This window comes from Rhipicephalus microplus, chromosome X, assembly GCF_043290135.1.
Source record: "Rhipicephalus microplus isolate Deutch F79 chromosome X, USDA_Rmic, whole genome shotgun sequence".
Classification (NCBI taxonomy): Eukaryota; Metazoa; Arthropoda; class Arachnida; order Ixodida; family Ixodidae; genus Rhipicephalus; species Rhipicephalus microplus.
In genome coordinates, this window is record NC_134710.1 from 437,759,887 (window position 1) to 437,784,209 (window position 24,323).

Sequence of the window (24,323 nt, forward strand, 5' to 3'; positions counted from 1 at the left end):
TCGTCTCGCAAGTCTCGAGGAACCACCAGGAGGTAAGCACGCTTGTTCGAACGAGCGTTCTTCTTGTACAGCACACCGTCTCGCAGGCAGAACGACGTCAACGAGCAGGATAAATGACGTGGTATGATAGCGCCCTGGCCCTCTAAATGATCGATGATTGGACAAATCTCTACGTCATCTCGCTGCCGTTTGCTCAAGTCTGATGTTCTAACGGCGCACAGGAAGCCTTCGTCTTCCTCTGCTTCCTGACTGACGACTTGAAGGGTAACTGACTTGAAGGGTAACTGGTCGATAAGGGTAACTGACTGAATTTCCAGACAAAACAAGCGCACGAAGGAGAGACAGAAAGTTAGGCGAGACGATGAGATTAAAAAGTTTGCAGGTAAAACGTGGCAGTAGAAAGCACAAGACCGGGTTGATTAGCGGATCATGGAACATGCCTTTAGCCTGCAGTATTGCGTAGTCATAAAATTCCCTAAACATACGCTAGAGGGAACTCTGGTGCTAGTGTCAGTGTAGCTCTGACGTACTGGACTTGCTCTACGCCATCTCCTGACGCCGACAAGAGCCCTCGCAAGTGGTGCCCCGTCCTAGGACTCCTGTGACCGTGTTTCCATCTTTCCTATCTCTCCTATCCCCTCATATGTCCTCGCTTTCTGGCTTACCACCTCACGCCTCTTTCTCTCTCTCTACTCATTCATTCCTATCCTTATAACCGTAGGCGTCAAAAAGACGGCTTTGGTCAGTGAAAAGAATGCGTTGAACCTCATAGACATCAACGCGTTTGTTCCGTATACAAAGCTTCACGCTGGTAATTCACGCTGGCACTGCAACACCGAACCGAGATGCTCACCATTCTGGTGTTGCATGACGTGATCTTCGGCATCGTTGTACCAGCTTTGCTTTAAAACAGCTGGCCCCGGTGAAAACTAACAGGACTGTCAGGGTTAGGTGCGCTGTCGCTGACAGTAGCTTTAGCGGGCCAACGTGGTCTCGCACAGTTACTGTCTCTCCAAACGTGCGTGCACTACACTATAAACGAAAATAAGCCAAGATGGAAGTAAATGAATTGTCCTCTAGCGTATGCCCAGATATGGAGTTTAAAAACACCGTTCATAGGGAGTAAAACCTTTACTCCCCTGTAGGAAGGTTTTTCCAATGAATTGAGGGGAATTTTCGTTTACATCCATCGGGGAGTTTTTTTGGGCAGCTATGGGAGTATATATTTACATCCATCAAGGAGGATTCTTAGGCAGCTATGGGAGTAATTGTTTACTTCCATTGGGAAGTTTTTCAGGCAGCTATGAGAGTTTATATATACATCCATCAGAGAGGATTCTCAGGCAGCTATGAGAGTTTATATTTACTTCCTTCGAGGAGGTTTCGCGGGCAGCTATAGGAGTTTATATTTACTTCCATCGAGGAGGTTTCTCGGGCAGCTATGGGAATTTATATATTTACTTCCATCGAGGAGGTTTCTCGGGCAGCTATAGGAGTTTATATTTACTTCCATCGAGGAGGTTTTTCGGGCAGCTATGGGAGTTTATATTTACTTCCATCAGAGAGGTTTCTCAGGCAGGTATGGGAGTTTACATTTACGTCCATGAGAGAGGTTTCTCAGGCAGCTATGGGAGTTTATATTTACTTCCATCGAGGAGGTTTCTCGGGCAGCTATGGGAGTTAATGTTTACTTCCATAGGGGAGGTTTCGCAGGCAGTTATGGGAGTATGTTTTTGCATCTATCGGGGAGGTTCTGCAGGCATTTATCTATGAGGGTATATGTTTATATCCATCAGAGAGAATTTGCAGGGAACCATAAAACTTTTTTTCATGGATAACAGAAGTTATGAAGAATGATCTATGAGCATTCGTTAGCGTACATGAGTTATAAGCAGCTTTCAGAATCTTTAATTGTTTTTTATGCTTGGCAACGCACAAAAAGTTTGCCATATAGAAATGCAAACGAAAACAAGTATTGTAATACTTTGAGAAATGAAATTTACTTAATATTTATTGCGCACACCTATTGCACATTGAAAATAAATATAACGAAAATGGTAATAACAGTGGCACTTCTGAAGACTGGATTACGAAAGATAATGTTGTTGACTAGTAGAGGTCACAACTTTGGAAGCTTTGTTCCGTAGCATTCAAGAATAAAAATCAAAAATTTTTTAACAATATACCAATCAGAAACACAAACTATGAATTACCTAAAAGAAAGTGCCCATTTAACAAGGTATGTGGAGAATAACTTTTATAAAATAATTGTTCATAATTATGCTGCAAGCCAATTTTTTCACTCCGAACACTCGTTGCATTCCAGAAGTGTTTTGTCGGACTAGTTGGTAAAACATGGTAAAAGATAAAAACAGCATGAACTACAACTGATGACGAAGAAATAACCGACAGGACCAGTGTTGCATTAAATGCATTCAAAATTGATGCAGCTACAACTGAGCATTACTCCCCTTTACAACATTGCAGCAAGACAGTGAAAACCTCGATGACACTGAAGTGATTGCACTACATAAATAGGTGAATAAGCAATGAAACCCGAAAAGCTCGTTAGGCACGGAGAATGGTAGTTTCATTGTATAAAATACCTTTAAAACACATTGGCTGGTAGCTTGATCATAAATTATTTGCCATAACTTTATCCCTTTACATTTCAATAAACTAGACACACATAACCTTATAAATTGAAACCAATTTTCACAGAAACTAGGGCATTAAAGAATAGCTTTTCCTGAAATTTATAGCAAACTGGAATCAACTTCAACACACTAAGGGAACCCGGCCGAAGGCGACATTGTATGACTAGGTCGTGCCACCCATACCACAGCAACCAGCCGCAGCAAAAAAAAGCTGACATCTTCAACCCTAAAAGCATACATGTAACTACATAGAACATGCCGCACTCATGTGCATGTTCACAAAAGTCTCTGCAAGTGTCAGATGAAATGCCCTCTAGTGCCGATCTGTAGTTTGGTTTTGACAGTCGAACAAAGTAGATGCAGAGTGAAGCACCACAAAGTATCGAGAAGATTGAGTACCTTGCATTCATAAAATTCTTTGCAAAGGAAGATTTACCAAATGAAATTGACTAAAGCTTTGTAAATGTTTAGTAGCGAAATTCACCTTTATACTTTATACAATGCAGAGAATGACGGAACAACGCAACACCACTCGTGTTCAAGTGCATGCCATGCACACGTGACGTGACGTGCTGACGAAATGCTGTGATGTCTACGTCACGTGACCCTCCGGCATGGGGAAGGGCGGCGAAATAACTTGCCTTGTGAAGGCTAGATGGGGCAAGTGACAAAGGTTTGAAGCTCGCTTCTTCGCATCGTGTTTTGATGCCACTTCGAGATATAGGTTTTTTCTGCCCATAATGAAGCCATTTGAAAGATTATGTTGGTAAAACGGTCTCTTTAATGCAGAAGCCCTCGGTAACTCATCGAACTTGAAATATTGGCCAGTGTTCTGTGTCGGCGGCCTTAAGACGAGTGATGGAAAAGTCACTATCACGTTATGACATCACGCACTCATGTCTTTTACGGCATTATGAAGACGTCACAGTGTCGTCCCATGATGGCGTCATCACGTGACATCATGACGTGTTCAACAGTGAGCCGATCGCGAAGGCGGTACGAAACCAGTGGAGTTGCCTGCCATCCTGAGTGCACTGGAAAGCCACGTTAGGTGCAGAAATATTCACGAGGCTGGTGGGGCAGAAACAATACCTCGATTGAGAACAGGACTGCTTTCATCCTCTAGCCGATGGAGGCGGAAACGTTGTAGGCCCATGTGCTCAGATTTGGGTGCACGTTAAAGAACCCCAGGTGGTCAAAATTTCCGGAGCCCTCCACTGCGGCATCTGTCCTAATCATGTGCTTTTCGGACGTTAAATTCTACATATATATAAATCAATGAACCCTTACTTCCTGAGCTCATGCACCGCGCCGTTCATTTTTTTCTGTTCTTGTGCCGTGCGCGTGTTGTGGTTCTTTTTTTTTGCGTGCGCGCGCATGCGCGTGCTGTGCTATATTCTGCTGTGCAGTGCGTTTGAATGCACGCGGAAAGCTGTGCCGCTGCATAAAAAATGAATTCCATGCACAACGCATTTTGACATCGTTTCATTGTTCCATTTTCATAAACAAAAAATTATGTATATTAGGACAATGCAAGTTCAAAAGAACAGAAGGAAAGAATGGGCATTGTGTCGACGACTAAACCACACAAACGTTCACTGCTAGGTTTAGAAAGTAGAAATGAAGAAATCCAACACATTGAAATGAGCCGGCGGTTTGACGCGTATACACTGTAAAAACTACGGAGGATATTGCAGGAGTAAAACGGCCGAGTTACTCTTCAGTGTTCTTTGACTCTGGCGAAGTATCCGATAGAGTGTGATTCATTTTCCTTTTGTATGAAATGAGAGAGTGAAACTGCTTTCTACTCCACCTCTTTTTGAGAGACTGAGAAGCCCATATACTCTTCAGCCATGAGTGATCAAAGCGCGGTTATGCTCCTGCTCTTGATTACGTTTAGATGCATCGGCACCCCGCGAGCGATGAAGTGAAACGTGCTGCTTTGCTTGTTGAGGCGTTATAGAGACGATTACAAAAAGAACAGTGTTGGCAGCGCGCGTCAGTGAATTTCAGTGCACGGAGCGGCACTTAGAGCTCTTAATATCCGCGTTTTAGGCGCAAAGCTCTTTGAAGTGGCACTCGTCCAGACCTCGCCGTAGTTGTAGTGCGTAACCAGTCTCCCGCTTTGACGTGCAAGGTGGTTGATTGATTAATTTGTGGCGTTTAACGTCCCAAAACCACCATATAATTATGAGAGACGCCGTAGTGGAGGGCTCCAGAAATTTCGACCACCTGGGGTTCTTTAACGTGCACCTAAATCTGAGAACACGGGCCTACGACATTTTTGCCTCCATCGTACCTGCAAGGTGGTGCCGGTGGGAGATTTCGCCTGTGCGTTGTTGAACAATAAAAAACTCGCAGCATGTGCATTAACCAGATGTCGAATTCACCTGTCTCTCATTCCCAATTAGCAGCCATTGACATGTACATTGATTACTATCTGACAAGAAAGGCTTGCTACGTGATACTCGCTGGGCGTAACCTCCTTGGTTTTAGAAAGGTTTAGCGAGCGTTGGGCCGCAGCGCCATGAATACAGTGAACTAGTATATACCATGAACTCGAGGTGGTTAAAGGTGGGAAGTAGACAAAAAGTACAGGCCGCAAGGAAGTGTGCGTGTGCCACCTCTCATTTATTCCTTGAAATGTTCGATGGATGGCGGTGCTTCTAAATGCAGAATATGTGATGAAAAGATGCGATATGGTGGTACTTCGACTGTTCAATAGGTGGAGGAACGGAGGACACATAGACAGATGCATGGACGGACGCACGGATGGCTGCACGGACGGATGGACGCATGAACAGATGCAGGGGCAGATGCATGGACGAACGCAGGGACGGACGCACAAACAGACACACGCACGGACGGGTGGATGGACGCATGAACAGTCACACAGACGAACGCATGCACGCACGGAAGCAAGAACAAATGGACGGACGGATGCTTCGCCCCACTCTCCATCATTCACCCCGTGGTTATATGACGCCATTTAGCTTCGGATCTGTGTAGTGAAATAAGCGAATATTATCTTTTTCAATCGGTTAAAATCGAAACTCAACGCAAATGGCTATGACATTCTCCTTGTATTATTCATGTTTCGCTACGACCATCGCGCACTAGGTATGCTGCAGTAAGCCTAGCGTGTGGTATGGCTACAGTATAGTATTGTGGCTTCAGTCGTAGTACTTGAAGAAGACCGTGAACAAGAATGACTGAGAATATGTCATAGGGATAATAACAAATCTAAATTATACCTAATATACACTTCAGAAGCTCGATGTTTCGTACGCAGAAATGACTAACCGCTTATGAAGTCAGTGCAAATGCCGTTCCTATACTCGGTTACGCATTTTTTCCTTCTGTAAAGTACGCGTCGGATCAACGTTCTGATTTCACGAAGCACAAAGCAAACAAATTAAACACGGTAGCTACAGTACGGCTGGTTTTGAGAAGCGTGGAGACACTGAAATGTGCACTTTAAAAAAGAAAATGCAGACAGATCACAAACATTACTTAAGACTTGAGGAATTAAACACTAATGTACCGTCTTTCAGTGTGGTGTGGTGGCTACTGGGTCGGGCTCGCCATTAGCAGTGCGTCTCAACGCCGAAGGTTTCTATCTTGTTTTTCCCTTAGTGCTAGTATTTAGCCATCTTACGATCGGCGCGCGAGGGAATCCGTCAAAAACAAATGAAAAGCCCAATATTGGCCCAAGTTCTGCGATTCTTTTTCGTGAAATGTACTGTTTATTCGGTGGGCTCATGTCACGGGTAACGTTATGTTACTCTGTTGAGAGGGAGTGCCTTGACCAGGTCGGGAAAATCACTGTACTCTGCCTCACCAAGAGGTGATTTACTCTGGAAAAGAGAGTGAAATATGGGACAAGAAAGTACTCATCAAAGAGAGTACCCAGCACACTCTTAGTTTTTAGCGTGTAGGTACACATATAAAAAGAGCACGATTTTCATTAGGTGCGGTACTGACTAATGTGTAGACGAGGTTTTATTAGGCAGAGCAAGTCTGCCTAATCGACAAACTTGAGCGAGGCACGAGCTGGAGCTGTCTGGCCTGTTTGCTGCTGCAACGCTGCCCGCAACCGTCCAGCGAGGGGTATTGGGATCGATACCCAACAAGACCACCAGAAATATAATATAAACACTGGGATTAAAAGCGGTATTGGCTTCCGAAAAGTAGCATCAAAAATAGAAAGGTCGCGGGCAGCCTTCCTCGGTGGATGGACACACGGACGGGCAGATGGACGCTTCGCCCCACCCATTATCATTTACTCCTAAGATATGCTGCGAAAACCCCAAACGCCATCTAGTTATATTATTCCCAACGACATATATACACAACGCCATATATTGAGCAACTCATAAACTAGAAGTGGCTACAGACTTATACTACTCATCAGCGCTTCCAGACAGAAGGCTACCTTATTTTGACGTTCTTTGCAGCGATGCACGAAGATACGCGGCTAGTTTTTATTGTGATAGCGATTGTAAGGACAACCTCGGCTGGATTTTGCCGTTGGCGTCGACGTCAATGTTGGCGACCACCGTCATTCACCGTTATGTACCTATATATAAAAATGCGAAGAAGAAAAATTATATATAATCACTAGGGTGCACATTAGCGTACACTCGTGATCTTCTTGTATATGTATTTGTTTTCCTGATGCTGCTAGCGATTGTTACCAACTGTATGCTTCAAATTTTTTTGCATCCCCCCAACTGTAATGCCATGTGGCACTGTGGGCATAGCATAAATAAATAATAAATAATTAAATAAAATCATGCCGCGGAATTTAACGTCCGACCTCTTGCTTCTGAGCGCGCGGCGTTAGCCACAAGTCACGAAGAATCACCTCCTTTATCGTTGAAACTGCAAGTTATTTATATCTACATCCTACCCCGGTGATGGCGATCTCGCGAAAACTATCATGTTTTTCAGCCTTACTTGCGAGATGGCGTAATGAGCGCGCGTCACCAGATCGTCACGACTAGTGTTGGCAAACGTCGGAGAGCAGAACTAGCTAGATTTCAGCGAAAAATTACCCAGAGATAGCTAAAAAAATTTACCAAGGATCTATTGAAGTATCTAAATGATTTTTTCAAACATTTTTAGACAACTACGCAGAACATGCATGAATGAAGAAAAAATTGTTCCTGCTTTAATTCCAATATTATAGGGCAGGCGTTGTTTAGCTTAGCGTAAAGGCTCTCGCGCCCCTCAAAGGGGAGCTGGGAAAGCATCAGAGCTCTGTCAACATCACGGGTGTGTGAATATTCAAAAATTTTGAATAATGAATGGAACAGTGAATAACGAACAATAAAATAAATGAACCGAACAACCACAAAAGGGCACCTCCTTCAATATTGAAGTGGCAAGAAATTCATGTCTGCCCCTTACGGCTGGTGGGGCTGATGATGGAGGAACTATCGTGTTTTAGCAGTACCAGTGAGATGACACAAGAAAGCGCGTCGCTAGATCGTCACGACGTAGCGACACGCGCTCATGCCTTCAACTCCCGCGCCTACTTTGCCCCGCGAAGGGGGGGGGGGTAGATGCTCACACGTGCGTGCGCTTATCTTGCGATAGGGAAAATCGTACGCCTTGAGCTTTCAGCAGAACAATTCTGTTGTAGTTACCGGGTGCACAAAGGTCACTGCACTCACTGCGCAGTGACCTTTGTGCAGTTTCTGTTTGCGGAAAGAGCGCGTTTTTCAGACGCAGCGAAGTAACGACTGAGAGACCTATTTGCGTTCATCTGTACCCTTGAGTACGTTTTGCGCGTCATTTGTGCGTGGGCAACGCGGGACAAGTTTCGATCAGCCTACCATTCTTGGCGTGATATTGCATTTTGTTGCTATCACATTGACTGCTTCGCATTTGCAGTAAAGCTGTAACTTTCTTCTATTTCTTTCTCTTTCTTGCTTCTTCTGCCTTCATCTTTCTGTTTATGACATCGCCTTTCATTGTGCATATCTCCCTTTCTTTGCGCTTTCTTTCTTACAATCTCTCTCTTTCTTATTCTGTTTTACTTTCTGTCTATTTCTTTTTTGCGCCAGTTTCTTTGTCTTGCTCTCTCTTTTTATGTCTTTCTAAAAATCTTTCTCTCTTTTTATGTCTTAATTGCCTTTATATTCTACATCGTTTTCATATCAACTCCTTGACGTCTCTCGCTCTCTCTCTCTCACTGTCTTTCACTTGTTAATATTCGTTGGACGTTTGCAGCTACAGAACTTTGGAGCTTTCCCTGTTCATATGGCACTTCCACGCCGGATGATGTTCGTCCCCGTTAGACAGACTACTGCTGTCGTCTACAGCTCCGTCGTTAAAACAGACGCAATGCCATATCTGTGTTTGTAGTTTTTTAAGTTGTTATGAAGTGGCGCTTGATGATTCATTCATGGATGACCATCCACACTTACAGAGGGCTATTGAGGAAGGCCTGGTTGCCAAAAGGGTTCAAGATTAGTTTATGAGACGTACTGAAACGATGGGTCTCATGATTTCCCCCCTACAAAGCACTTCGCGTGTTTCGGTGCAGCCACTTTGACGTTCTTCGTTTCTACTTTTCCAGGAACGCTACGTTCGACTTCAAGACCAGTGACAGTACGAACTGGAACAAGTTCGAGGCGCTTGTAGGTGGCGGTGAGTACAGCAGATAGCGTAGTGCTTTAGGGTGAGCATTGTGCAATCCTCACCAGGAGGTTTGAACGCAAGAAAAGGAATGGAGCGTTGATTTATTAGACAGGTCTTTCGACCAAGAGGCAGTCAGGCCAAGGAAGATATTTGCAGCCAGATTGGGCAATAAGTGTAAGCACCAGTCTCGATTAGTGTGGATGGGCAATCGGCGGTGCGTATACAAATACAAGCAGCGGCACTTAGTTCCGAGTGGGTTCAGCCAATTTTTGATAAATAAAATGCGTTGACTACAGGTTACTGTTAATATATAAGCTCCTCGCTGCTGATTCGATCGACGAAGCTCATCCAATGTTACTATTACTAATCAGAGGAGTGCCCCCTGCCTATTAAAAGGATGCTCACCCTTGGTGAGTGTCTGCGCTCTTTCGCTCTAAATGGCACTTTTGTTGTTTTCTTTGTACGTGTTTAACCTGTGCTGACCTACCGCGTACTGCTGCGTTGTGGCTGAACTACTTAAGTATTTTCTTATTGCTCTTGTGGCACACAAAAAACAAAAATAAGGTAGTATAAAGCTCGTACACTTGAGTGACGAGTTCAGTACCACTGTTCGCCCAAATACGTAAACATACATACATGCATACATACATACATACATACATACATACATACATACATACATACATACATACATACATACATACATACATACATACACACACACACACATGCATACATACATACATACATACAAAGAACTTCATCAGATCCTGGGGAGTTTTCGCGTGTACCCTTTCATGCAAATAAATGAGGAAGAAGGGGCGGCGGGCACGAGCACGAGCCTGGAGCGCTGGCTCACTCAGTTGATCCCTTGACCTTCAACGCAGCCAGACGATCGGGTCGAGGTCCCCTTCTTCGTTTCTCACACCCTTATCGGGGACCCGCGGAAACCGCTGGCCGCGTCCAAGTCAGCGCTGGGACACCATGATTTTCCGCCCATTTTTGGGCCCTCTGGATAGCCGGAAATTGCGCATGGAGTAATGAGCACCGGAAGGTTTCTTCCCAGTCAGCTTCACTGGATAGAGGGCCATAAGGTAACGCAGGGCATTGCCTAAGCATGTGCGCTAAAGAACGGTAAGTTTTATTGCAGTCCGGACAACTTGAATCAGTTTCTGTTGACATAAGACAGAGAAAATTCCCGTCTGGAGCATTCTACGTGTGACTGACGGATATCTACCTAACTTCGGGGGAGGAAGAAGATGTGTTCTTCTACTAAGCCGATGGTGAGAGGTTATTTCGTTTAAAGTAAGAAGTGGATCGTTAAACTGGATTTAATCCTGTACCAATAAGGCCTCCATGCCACCGCAGTGTTTGAGATCTCGCGCACAGTCACGGGCAAGCTCGTTGAGGTTAGGTATGGTCCGATGAACGTCTGCTACCCATATGGGCGGGAAACCAAAAGGTGAAGTGAGTGCCGGGGTTTCTTTTTTTTCCAGAACAGAGGCAGCCTCTCACGCCAGGTTACCCGATTCGAAGCCTTTAATGGCCACTCGTGTGTCTGTAAATATGTTGGTGTGGAAGGGGTCGGTCATGGTGAGGGCTATTGGCGACCTGCTCTACGATGGCGCTAGTAGTTAACCTAGCCGAGGCCGAGGAGCGTAATTCTCCGTTGCCGTCAGTGACTGCCAGTATGGATGTGCCAGACTGGTCATACTGAGCGGTGTCGACAAAGATAGTCAATTCACGATTCTCACCAACCTTTTGTAATATTGCTCGTGCACGGGCTTTTCGCCTCCGTACATTGTAGTGGGCGTGCATATTTTGAGGGAATAGTCTGACCACAAAGGTCTCCTGAACATCCCTGGATAAGGCGATCTCGCGTTCATTCATTATTATAGGAGCCATGCCAGTCGAGTCTAGGATGCGTTTTCCAGCCCTAGTAGAAGAGAGCCTGACCTACTTTGTGGTGACCTGCGCTTCAATTCTTTCATCAATGTCGTTGTGCATACCGAGTTTGCTTTATCTGTCAAATTAGGTATAGTTTATTTATTTATTTATTAGAATACCCTCAGGGCCCGTAGGGCATTACAGAGGGGGTGGGTACAACATTTATAACACACAAGAAAAAAAAGACAAAATAAAGAAACAAGTGTCAGATGCGCAAATCAGGAAGGCAACATAAGTCAACTAAAAATGTATAAGAATTCAAGCACATACAAGACAAAGATAGATAATGGAAACTGCGTATAGTTACAAGCATTGCTGAGAAATTGCAGTCTTGAATAACAAAGGGTCTGTTATTGTTACAACGGAAGAGGGAAGGTGGTTCCAATCGGCGGCTGTTTTCGGTAAGAAGGCTGCTGAAAAGAATTTGGTGCGGCAAAACGGAATGGCAACCTTATGCTGGTGATCAATGCGCGATGAGTGGTATGACGGTTGTGAAATGAGGTCTCGCTTCATTGATGGATTGTGAAAAAATATCTTATGAAAAAAATGCAGTCGCGCCAGTTTCCTCCGGACAGTTAAATTGGGTAGGTTAAGGTTATATTTCATTTCTGATATGCTAGCAGTACGGGAATAATTAGAACAAATGAACCGAACTAAGCGGTTCTGAACAGATTCTAACGCGTTAATTAAATTTTGCTGCACGGGATCCCATATAGCGGACGCGTACTCAAGCTTTGGGCGAATTAGTGATCGGTATAATAGAATTTTGAGGGACAGCGGAGCACGAGAAAAGTTGCGGCGTAAGTATCCTAGCGTTCGGTTAGCGTTATTACAGATGTAGGTAACATGCGTGTGCCAAGATAGATTGTTGGTAATGTAAACGCCGAGGTACTTATATGAAGAGACATGCTGGAGAAAACGGCGTTAATTCTGTAGGTACACGGGGGAGAAATAGATCGCCGGGTTATTGACATGCATTTAGATTTGTTAGAGTTGAGAGTCATAAGCCATTTATTGCACCAGGTTGAGACAGTGTCAAGGTCTGACTGTAGAAATTCGTTATCATATTCATTGTTTATTTCGCGGTAAATTACACAATCATCTGCAAATAACATTATAGAGGAGTTAATGCTGTCTGGGAGATCATTAATATATATAAGAAAAAGTAAAGGGCCTAATACGGAACCTTGGGGTACGCCGGATGTTACTTTAGAAAGAGGTGAGTTATAGCCATTAGTTGTTACAAACTGAGTGCAATTAGTCAGAAAGCATTCAATCCATTTAAGAATGTTCGGGTCAATGTTTAAGGCACTAATTTTCAGGAGGAGTAATTGGTGAGGTACTTTGTCGAAAGCTTTTTTAAAGTAAAGAAAAATGCAATGCACAAGTGAGCCGCGATCTAAAGCCGATGCTATGCCATTAGTAAAATAAAGAAGTTGGGTTTCACATGAGTAACTTTTTCGGAATCCGTGCTGGTAGATAGTAAAAAAAGAATTTGATTCTAGGAATGAGACTAGGTTGGAGTAAATTATATGTTCTAACATCTTACAAGGAACACTGGTTAGGGAAATTGGTCTGTAATTGAGAGGAGAACTAGATATAGTTATCGGAAATTGGTCTGTAATTGAGAGAAGAACTAGATATAGTTATCGGAAATCCCAGTACTATTTTGATGCTCTTCTGCATGAGTGTATTTAGCTTATTTTTTCCCGTTTTGGTTCAATTAAGGGCCGAAGCTACATAGTTATGCTGACTCATTAGGAAGGTGTGATGAATCCGGAGTAGGTTGTCTTCACATAGTCCTTTTCTGCAGAATGATACTCTGGTGACGAGTCTCAGCATGTCTTCAGTTTTGGCCGTGATGTGCGTGAGAGTTTTGGCATTACATCCCGTAGCCTCGCTAAGTAATCTCAGAATTCTAATTTAATCTACTCGTGGAATGCGCCGTCCATTTTTTGCAAAAAAGGGCGTTGGGAATGTGGTCAAGATGTGGAATTTTCTTAACACCTTGCCTGGCCGGCTTATACAGCAATAGTTCAGATTTGTTTGGAGACAGTTGAAGGCCTGTGCCTTCTAAGTAGGACTCCGTTTTGTCTAGGGCTTATTTCAGTGCGTTTTCTACTACTGCGAGCAATCATCGCGGGCACCAAATTGTAATGTCGTCCACGTAAAGTGAGTGGCATACATTGTGCAGGGAGCTGAGTCTCTCGGATAATCCTTTCATAACTCTGTTAAAAAACAAGGGCGAGATGACTGCTCCTTGTGTGGTGTTTCTGGCCCCAAGGGTGAATTTAGCTGATTTATGTTGACCGATCCTGATGATAGCCGTTATATTCATCAGGAATGATCGTACGAAGGCCTGAAACTTTGCTCCCAGACGCTGTCTGGCTGTGGCCTGCAGCAGAAAGCGATGACATACGGTGCCAAAGGCTTTGGTCAGGTCAAGGGCTAAGATACCCCTTACACCTTTAGTGCCGTCATCAAAAATATGCTTCTTCAGGAGTAACATCAGATTTAGTGTAGAGAGGCCGTGCCTGAAGCCGATCATGTTGCGTGGGAACACATCCTTGTGTTCTACGCAGTTCGAAATCCAATTGAAGATCGCATGCTCAGCTATCTTGCCTACAGAATAGTTTAGCGATATTGGCCTTAGATCGTCAATATGTAATGGCTTGCCCGGTTTAGGAATAAGCACAATCGAGGCCGCTTTCCACTCCTCCGGGATGCTTCTGCTCTCCCAACTCTTTTCGAATTATTTCATAAGCAGCTCATTGGATCTGTCATCCAGGTTCCTTAGCAGTTTCTTTGAGATGCCATCCAGACCTGAAGCTGACCTGCTATTCAAGTTGTATAGGACGGCCCTAATTTCAGACTCTGTGAAGGGTCATCGAGCTCCTTTACCGCGTCACATTCTATTTCAAGATACTCTTCTGAAGTGCCTCCGCCTAGCAGAACTATCTATTCGCTACCTCTTCTGGAAGCGTATCTTCTGTTCAGCCCTCTTGTTTGTGCTTGTGCGTGAGACTGCTCAGTGCCTGTCTTTGATTGTCTTTCGTCTGCGCGTCATCAAGCATATGCTTGAGAAGATTCCATTTTCCACCTGTGCGCATGCGCCTATCGACTATTGCACACACCTCATCTCATTGTAGTCTAGCTAACTCGGTGCAGTACTGTTCTATGTCCTTTTTAAGTTTCACAACCCTCTTTCACAACCTCCGGTTATGCCTTCGCGTTTTCCATTGCCTTAAGATAGAGGCTTTGGCTTCCAAGAGATTTGCAAGGTGTAGGTCTATTATGGGAACGTCGAGCTCGGTTTCAATAGTTTTGGTGGCCTTTTCAGCATCTGCTCTGATTGGCTTAACAAGTTCACTGAAGCTGGCGTATTCACCCTTGTCTTCTTTTCTAAGATTTCGGAAAGCATCCCAATCGGTCACTCTGAATTTCCTGGCCTGGGGTACTCTAACCTGAAGGGTGATGGCAATGATGAAGTGATCACTGCCCAGGTTTTTTTGCGTGTTCACCCAGGTTGTATGCCGTACATTCTTTTATAAAGGCTACTTCGGGCGTAGGGTCTCCGGTTACCGATGTACCCAGTCTCGTAGGGAAACGAGGATCGGTGATGACTGTTAGCGTTAAATCATTGACTGCCCGCGCTAGATTTGAACCCTTAGCCGTCTGCCTCATGTACCCCCATGCATTGTGTGGGGCGTTGAAGTCTTCCGCGATTATAAGTTATAAGGGTGACTGTCTAGCGATTGTAGCGGCCTTTATTAGCGGGGAGTGAAAAGAATGCCTGTGATCAGATGATGGGCTGTAAACATTAAAAATGAACAAGCTCTGGTGAAGCCACCTGTTAGGGATAACCTCCATCAGAAGCACCTTCATTCTGCTGCGTTCTGGCTGAATGTCCTGTACTACGTAAGCGAGCTTTTTGCTCGCTAGCATAGCTATACCTCTCTTGGACTCCCCCTTTGCCGCCACCGATTGGTAACCAGTGAGGGTGAGAGTGTTTCATAGCGTTTTCTGCAACGAAATTACCCGTGGCCTTTCCGCCAGAGCCGTAATGTACTGTCGCAGTGAGGTCTTGCGCCAATCGAAGCTGGCAGAATTTCACTGCCAAATTACTACAACCTTCTCATGCCCGCCATTTTGCTATTTTACGTTTTATTGACCCTGTGGGATCTCTCCCGTATCATCGTTAGCTGCAGCTTGTGTACGAGCCTTTGGCGTGGCTTTAATAGTCATCTTATGCTCAAGCGCAACCACCTTATTCTTTATAGCTTCTACTTTGCTCTCAACTGCCCCCATACGTAACGCTACTTTATTAATGCTTGACCAATTGTCTTTAGAAATCCTAAGTAACTCTTCTAGAATTTTGTTCCGCGAGCTTTCCTCTGCACACATATCCGAGTGTTACGACTCACACAGCCGCCGACACTGTTGTGTAGTGCACCGAGATCACGGGCCGCCAAGTTCACCAGCCATTTGGTAGTGTGTGTTTCCCAGCTCGTGACTGCTTCTGCGCAGAGCTGATAGACGAGTGGACAAGACGATGGTGAGTTAAAGTAAGGTTTATGCACAGCATAGAAATAGAGGCGTTACATAATCGGCATTGGGGCCGACAGCTTAGGGACTCTAAGAGCCGAGATGTCTTCTCTCTTATGCATACTTAGGCTCATTGGCAAAGCGCCACGTGGTTTTTATAGGCCCCAGGTGATTCTTTACGTCATCGATGTCCAATAAAAACTGCCACCGGGTCCGTCAGAATCCTCCAAAGGGGACCCACCGCTGGGTTGCGTCATGAGCCTCAAATCCGGAGCCGCTGCGCTGAGTTGCACCCAAGGACGAGTGATGTTGCCATGCATCACGTAAGACTCGCCAGACTGGATGGCGCCGCTTGCATCATCGGACGTTAAGACTCGCCAGACTGGATGGCGCCGCTTGCATCATCGGGCTGCTATCGGGCCCGCTGGTTGAAAGAGCTTGTCGTGCGTTGCGTAAGACACACCGGTGCGTCGGGTTAAGTGACGTCGTTGAGATGATGGCGTCAGGCGGGCTCGCTTGCGAGCCTTGACCCAGATTGCCTTTGCAGAGGCAATGGCGTTCGGTGTGGACTCCCAGGGATAACAGCACCCCCGCCGCCAGACAATGCGCCGAAAAGGCGAGCTGCTTCCACGTGGCTCGCATTTCGGGTGCGCTCGTTCACCCGGTCCCTCCAGGTTCACCTCCAGGGCCAGGGGAAGGATGTGGCTCCAGGCTCAGTTTCGTGAACACATGCCATTCTTGAGGGCGGATCCCAGCTCCACTGGCTTGTCGCAAAACTTGTCGGCTAGCCTTGCTCGCCACTTCTGACAATTTTTGGTCTGAGCACTTTTCAATGGTTCTGCAAACTGACAAGAACAATTTGACAACAGACAACACACGACACAAGCAAGTACCCTTGGTTACCAGACAGAACACCAGACAAAGTATAGTACAACATATACCTCGCTACGTGCCTATCGCAATTTCGTTCCCTCTACATCAAGCGGCACATGTTGGGCACAATACTCTTAAAATGAGAACTCAAAATTTTACGCGAACAACAATGGGATGAAATAAAACAAACATAAAGTTGGCCTTTAGAGATCAGCCCGGACGAGAGCGCTCAGCTAAGGCCGTGATGAGGACAAAATTTTGCCCCGACTCGCCTGCGAGAGACCGAAAGGTGGAGAAGGTACTAACTAAAATGCACGGCTCAATGCGTCTGCATTAGCGTTTAGCTTTCCTTTCTTGTAGCGAACGTCTAAGTTGTGCAGTTGGAGTATCATGCTCCACCTCAGTAACCGGCCACCTTTAGGCGACATGTTACACAACCAGCTTAGACGACAGTGGTCCGTTTCTACCACAAACCTCGAAGCGGACACATGACAGGCTAGCTTTTGAACGGCCCACACGAGGCAAGCGCATTCCTTTTCGGAGGTACTGTGTGCCTCTTCCCTGCAGCTCAGTTTTCGACTTAAATACAAAAGTGGCCTTTCGTTACTAGCACTGTCTTCCTGGCACAGTATAGCTCCCATGCCGCGATCACTCGCGTAGCATTGAATGACAGATCCCTTAGAGAAATCGAGTGCCATAAGAACGGTCTTTTCGCTTAGGGCCTGTTTCAGCTTGCAAAACGCGTTGTATTTTTCTGAGTCCCATACTACTTTAACCGGCTCGGACGTTCGAAATGCGTCAGTTAGAGGGCTGACAATGCTAGAGTAGTTTTGCACGTAATGCTGATAGTATCCAGCTAAGCCCAAGAATGTCTTTATCTCCGATTTTGTGGTTCGTCGTACATAGTTTACGACGGCGGCTACCTTAATTTCTGAAGGTCTACGCTGGCCACGCCCCACAACGTCTCCCAGGTAAAACAGCTCGCCGCACCCTAGGTGACATTTAGCAGGCTTCGTTGTAAGACCAGCTTCTTTCAACCTGTTCAGCATGACTCTTAAATGCTCGAAATGTTCTTTCCAGCTGTTTGATAAGATGGCCGCGTCGTCAAGACACGGCAGAGCGAACTCACAGAGGCCATTAAGAGCGCGGTCCATTAAGCCTGAAAAACAAAAGGGCACATTTTTCAATCCAAAGCTCAGCTTAAGGGGACGATACGTTCCGAATGGAGAAACGAACGCGGCATAGCGGCTAGCGCGTTCTGTAAGGCGGACTTGCCAATACCCTCGCACGAGGTCTAAGTTGGAAATATAACTGGACTGTGACACACTTTCCACCCTCTGCTCTAGATGAAGTATCGGGTAAGTTTGGTCTCGCGTTATGGCGTTAAGACGCCGATAATCGATGCATGGCCTTTTCCCGGCACTTGAACCAATATTATAAAGGATGTGGAGTCACTCTCGCCCGGTACTATCTTCCTAGCTCCAGCATTTTATCAATCTCCTCTTTCATGATCTGCTTTTGCACAGGGGAACATCGATACGGCTTGCTACAGATTAGCTCCTCACATGTTAGCTCAATATCGTGTTCATTTACCAACGTGCTTCCGTGATGGTCCGAGAACACCTTTTTAAACTCGGAAACTATCCTTCAAAGGTCTTCTTTCTGGAATTCACTTAACTTAAGCTCTAGGTTGAACTGTTCCAATATTACTCTGATCCCTTTTCTATTACATCACTAGAGGTCAAAATTTGTGCTCCCTTTTTCTCTGAAGCATTAAAAAGCAAATTTACTACCGCTTGACGTTCAACGCTTGGTTTCATCAAGTTACTGTGGTAAATTTTGCTCAGCTGCCTTCCTAATTTCCCTTCATAATTGGTATCAGAAAGCTTCGATATTACTTTGGCAGGCCCTTCCCAATGAACCCCAAGCTTGTTCCTTTTGAACGACCGCAGCACCATTATCTGACCACCTACTTCGAAGGTGCGTTTCTTTGCCGAATTGTCATAGTTACCCTTTGACAACACTTGTGCAGCCATCATGTGGCCTTCCACAAAATCTTTCGTTTTTCCAAGCCTCTGAAGGAAATGTAGAACATACGCAACTACAATATGGTCCTCATCGAATTCCTCACAAGACTCGCGTTGCATTCGCAATGGTCTTCTCAAACTCCTGCCATATACACAAGCTCGGCAGGGCTAAAACCAGTGCTCTCATGAGGAGCTGATTTCAAAGCGAACATAGCGGGAGGAATAGACGCTTCCCAGTCGCATGTGCTCGTAGCAAAAAGCTTTCAGTATCCCTTTTTGAATGGAATGCATACGCTCTATAAGATTAAATTGCGGGTGATGGGTTAAGCTGTGCACTACATTTATTCTACATTTATTTAAAAAGGTAAAGGTAAGGCAGCTGGTGAAAATACTACCATTGTAGCATTAGAATATAGAAAGCAGTGCATCCACTACATGAGGAAATTTGAGCTCCTTAAGTGGTATCCCTTCCGGAAATACTGTGGCTACACAGAGGGCCGTCAGGATGTAACGACAACCTTGCCTTGACTCTGGCAATGGCCCAACGATATCATTTACGAGGTACCGGAAAGGTTCTGTGATAATTGGCACAAGCTTTATGGGTGCCTTCCACTTGTCCGTGAATTTCCGCGCTCTTTGACAAGTGTCGCATGAGCGTACAAAGTCTTCAATATCCTTTCAGCGATTCAGTCAATAAAACTCAAGGGAAATTCTAGCCTTGGTCTTCTTTATGCCAAGATGTCCTGCTTACGCGTTTTCATGCACCAGTTCCAATAGCTGGCGACGATACTTTTGTGACACTAAGAGCTCCTCATACTTGCGACTTTGCACATTTGTGTAGCTCCGATACAGGAGCCCTGCCTTCTAAAAAAATTCTTTTTCTTTGTTCCCAACTTTACGCTTTCCATTACCGCTTTTATCGAGAGGTCCTCACGCTGCTCTCGAATGAGCGTTTCTCGATCATTCTTTGACAGCTCGATCCGACCTTCCGCTACAGGCGAGAGTGTTGCACCCCTCTCGCTCTCATTCAATGACATCATGACATCATGTCGTCTCCTCCACCGACAGAGGCGGCTTTCGTGAAGGGCGGCTCGAGTGACTCATCTGGAGAATTTCCTGTCCGAGGCACCATCGCCTCGCCGCCAAGGTGACGCAGATCAGCGTCTTTAGCAGGTGGCGTTATATTACACTGAACGAGATCAAGTTCTTGCGAAAGCTCCCCGCTTGCGATCGTCTTAGGGCCATGTACGCTAAGTTGGAGAAGAACAATTTACCCTGCTTTTTGAGAAGCCGATCTGAGTTATTAGAAAAAAGTGAAGGAAAATGATCGGGAAGCGCGGCAGACACAGCCGCTTCGGTGCGAAGCTTACCGAATGGGCCTTCAATGACAACAGTAGCGATTGGTAAGCAAGCACTCTGCTCCTGGGCGACTTGCCTGGTCCACGCGCAATCTCCTGTATCCGGAGTCATCCGGAGACACCAAAGAAGAATGGGCAACGTCCATGGTTGCCGCTAAGTCGCGAAGTGCTCGACACGTTTTCCCATTCACACTAATTTCCTGGAGATACGGCTCTAACAACCGCATGTTCTCTTCCGATTGTCAGAGTGCTGCGAAAGGGAACTTTTATGTACTGTTTAGAGCAATGTGCCCTTCTTTTTTGCAGTTGTAGCAAAGTAGCGGCTGCCATGATTCAAAAGCCCGCGTGGTATCAGTGCGTTGTTTAGGAACCTCACTCGCTTTGTCCGCTTCCGTTTGCCCTTCCCCTACAGTGTCCTTCGTAAAAGACGGGTCCTTCCTGAAATTACGGTGTCGAGTGGGTTTTTTTGATCAGGTTTCTTTGAAAAGCTCTTTTTTCTTTCATCCTTTTTAACGCGCACTAACCTGCTATGTAACTTTCAGCGAGTATGATACTCCTCAGCAAACTCTGCTGCCTTGTTAAGCTGCACTTCGCCAAGTTTGTCCTGCAGCCAATGTTTGACATCATCCTCGATGCAGTGGTAGAATTGCTCAAATGCAATCCGTTCTACCACTTTATCGCGATCGTCATAAACACTTTCGAGCTTCAGCATTCAATAAAATACGTTTTAAAACGAAACGTGAAGTCAACGTGTGACTCATTGCCCTTTCTTGCGTACTGGAACTTTTGCCAGAAAGCCTCGGGTGACAACTTGTAACGTCTCAAGTGTACTTCCTTAACTTCGCCATGGCTCTCAAACGCTTCCCTCAGCAAGCACGTTATCACGTCGGACACTTCGCCGGAAAGAAGAGCTAACAGGTTCTGCGCCCCAAGAGACCGCTCCAAGGTATTTTGTCGCGGACGTGTTCATACTTGACGAGATACTTTGCCATGTCCTCGCCGACTACGAACGGTGGCAGCTGGTCCCAATTCTATGACTGCTGACCTGAATTGTCGCAGAACCCACGCTAGGCGCCTGTGAACACTGTAGAGTTGCCAATTCTATTTGTTTCAACTCGAGGCGCTCCTGTTTTTCGGCCTCCTCACGGCATTCTCGCATTTCAGCTTCTTCGCGTTTGCGAACTTCTCGCCTTTCAGCCTCTCGCGGCATGCTTTGTTATCCGCCCAGGCCTCATCAACTTCCTCAGCCCTTACTCTTGCATTCTTCATGATCTCAAGGATCGCTTGCTTTCGTTTCGCACGGCCTGGTTTAAGGCCAAAATTCCAACAAATTTCGATGAGTTTCTTCACTTTAGGGTTCTTCATCGCTCACACTAGCCTCTTGTTGTTTGCCCCTGTTAAGTATATACTTTCCGTACCCACTATACGTCGACTAGCAAGACACGAGAGCAATTTCTAAGTGCACTGTTTAGACCCTCCGTGTTAACTTTGGTTTCAAAGCGCTCTGACTTGGCTATGAAACCAATGTTAATAGTGAGACGACAGGGAATTAAGGCAAGGTTTATGTACAGTGTAGAAATAGAGGTGTTACATATTCGGCACTGGGGCTGACAGCCTATTGGGACTCGAAGAGCCGAGATGTCTTCTCTCTGACGCATACGTCGGCTCCTTGGCGAAGAGCTGCGTGGTTCTTTATAAGCCCCAGGTGATCCTTCACGTCATCAGCGTCCAATCAGAACTGCCGCCGGGTCGCGTAAGAATCCTCCAATGTGGACTCACCGCTGGGTTGCGTCATGATCCCCAAATCTAGAGCCGCTGCGCTCGGTTGCACACAAGGGCGACTGATGTTGCCACGCATTGCATAAGACTCGCCTGACTGGATGGTGCGATCTCATCATCGGGCTACTGTCGGACCCACGGGTTGAGGGAGCTCGCTGTGCGTTGCATAAGAGAGACAGGTGGCACCGGGCTATATTGTATAGCCCGGCGCCGCTGGTCTGTCTTACGCCATCATCTCAACGATGTCAGTGACGTCATTGAGATTATGGCGTCAGGCGATTGATCGACATGTGGAGTTTAACGTTCCAAATCCACCATATGCATATGAGAGACGCCGTAGTGAAGGGCTAGCATAATTTTGACCACCTGGTTTTTTTAACGTGCACACATATCTGAGCACACGGGCCTACAAAATTTCCGCCTCCTTTGGAATTGCGGCCGCCGCATCCGGGATTTGATCCCGTCACCTGCGGATCAACTGCTGAGTACCTTAGCCACTAGACCACCGCGGCAGCATGGCGTCAGGTGGGCTCGCTGGTTTTGACACAGATTGCCTTTGCAGAGGCAATGACTTTCGGTGTGGACTCCCTGGCATAACACGAGTCACTCTCATCCTACATTGGAGGGGGGCCCTACGTTTGGGCTTGCTAACGTCGACTTTGGTTTCCTGCATGCTTTTATGCACGACGTTATCTACCGCATTAGTACCCTCGACCCTGCTGGAAATCGCCTGCGCGGCTTTCTGCTTGCGTAGTTCATTTTTGAGACTAGCAAAATTCTGACGTAGTTGCTCAATTTCACTTTTTTCCTCATGCTCTGTCGATGCCGACCGCATTACCTTTTTCGGTTTAGACGTCTTCTTCTTGGCCCGATACCCAATGAGCCCATGTGAGCTCCTCTTGGAATCTCGTACGAGACACCGAATGCCCGCTGGAACGCGAGCGGCTCCTCATGGTGTTCCGCTGCGGCCCAGCTGGTGTGCCAGAGCGGTGTCTACTATAGGTGCCAAAGACGCTAGAAGGGACACTGGAGTCTCGGGACTGCATTCCTCGGGCCGCCTTCGTTTTCTCGGAGTGCTGATGGCGTTCACGTCGTCTCTGTCGGACGATGTAAGAGATTTAAAATCTCTCTCTCTGCGTGCTCTGTCTGCAAAGGGATGTGGACCTCCACATAGGGAATATTTTAGACTTCACTGATGTTCCTCCGTTGGCGATTTCTGTCGACACGTACGGCACCACTTGCTGTCTAGGTTAGGGCTAACATCACCACGATGTCCTAAACCTCCACAGCCATAGCAAACCTCCGTATACCTCCGGTATAGCATGCAGCAAAACACGCTCGTGCCACAAGAGGCATAACTGGGCACCTTCATACCCTTGAACAGTACTACCGCAGTCGTGCTGTTTTGATTATTTTAGCCTCGATAGCTCCTGTGTTGCGGTGGTTGACGATTCTTGCTCGCCCCGCCGTGGTGGTCTAGTGGCTAAAGTACTCGGCTGCTGACCCGCAGAGCGCGGGTTCGAATCCCGGCTGCGGCGGCTGCATTTTCGATGGAGGCGGAAATGTTGTAGGCCCGTGTGCTCAGATTTGGGTGCACGTTAAAGAACCCCAGGTGGTCTAAATTTCCGGAGCCCTCCACTACGGCGTCTGTCATAATCGTAGAGTGGTTTTGGGCCGTTAAACCCCACATATCAATCAACGATTCTTGCTCGGAGCTGAACCTCTCTGATATCCTCATCGACACCCGTTATGACGCCTTTGCATGTGTCATCGGGTGGAGCCGGGTACACGGAAATGCGGTACGTGCGTTCGCCCTCCTCTTCAATGTCGGCTGGAGGCAGGGCTGCCACCGTAGCCAGGACTTGCTGGAATCATATTTGACTCACCTCGGTCACATTCAGGCCGAATGATGCGGTACGTGTTCCTCGGTAGCTGAGGGAGCCTTGAGGTGGCGACAATGCGCTGGTGCGGGGCGAAGTGATTTTAAGTGACGAGAAGAGACAAGTGAGCCCCATAACTGTCTCTCAGGGGGGGGACACCTCAACAGTAACTCACTAGAAATGGGGGTAGAGAAGTGATTAAAATGATAGGATTAAAAGTTAAAGAGATAGAGAGAGAGGAAGGAGAGAGCGAGGCGCAGGGACAGCAAACGACTGAAGGAGAAGATAAGAAAGATGGAGACGGCCGCAGGAGTCCGAGGACAGTGCACCACTGGCGAGAGCTCTTGTCGGCGACAGGAGATGGGGTAGAGCTAATCAAGTCGGCCAGAGCTACGCTGTCGTCGTCGTCAGGGACCGGCTTCAGGGGGTGCCGTAGAACCAACCCAGTCGGTCCGAGCTGCACTGTCGTCGGAGATCCCGAGGGCACAGCCGGTCGGCACGGAATCCAGCAAGCGAGGCGAGGCGTGTTGTGGGGGGCGGTGCGGACACCGTACTTTCGTCCGTCGCTCGTTGGGTTGCATTCGTGCGTAATAGTCGACGCTCTCACTC

General features: G+C 46.5%; 2 protein-coding genes across 2 annotated transcripts in view; one reads left to right on the plus strand and one right to left on the minus strand.

Moving 5' to 3' along the window:
* Positions 1-24,323, minus strand: part of LOC119180867 (uncharacterized) — a 127,702-nt gene that overhangs the window by 42,059 nt on the left and 61,320 nt on the right. The gene's annotated exons all lie outside the window — the stretch shown is intronic.
* LOC142777469 (uncharacterized) overlaps positions 1-24,323 on the plus strand; it is a 46,093-nt gene that overhangs the window by 15,153 nt on the left and 6,617 nt on the right. Inside the window, exon 2 of the mRNA XM_075881919.1 lies at positions 9,244-9,314. Coding sequence (XP_075738034.1) covers positions 9,244-9,273 — 30 coding nt within the window. The 3' untranslated portion in view covers positions 9,274-9,314. The remainder of the gene's footprint in view (positions 1-9,243; positions 9,315-24,323) is intronic.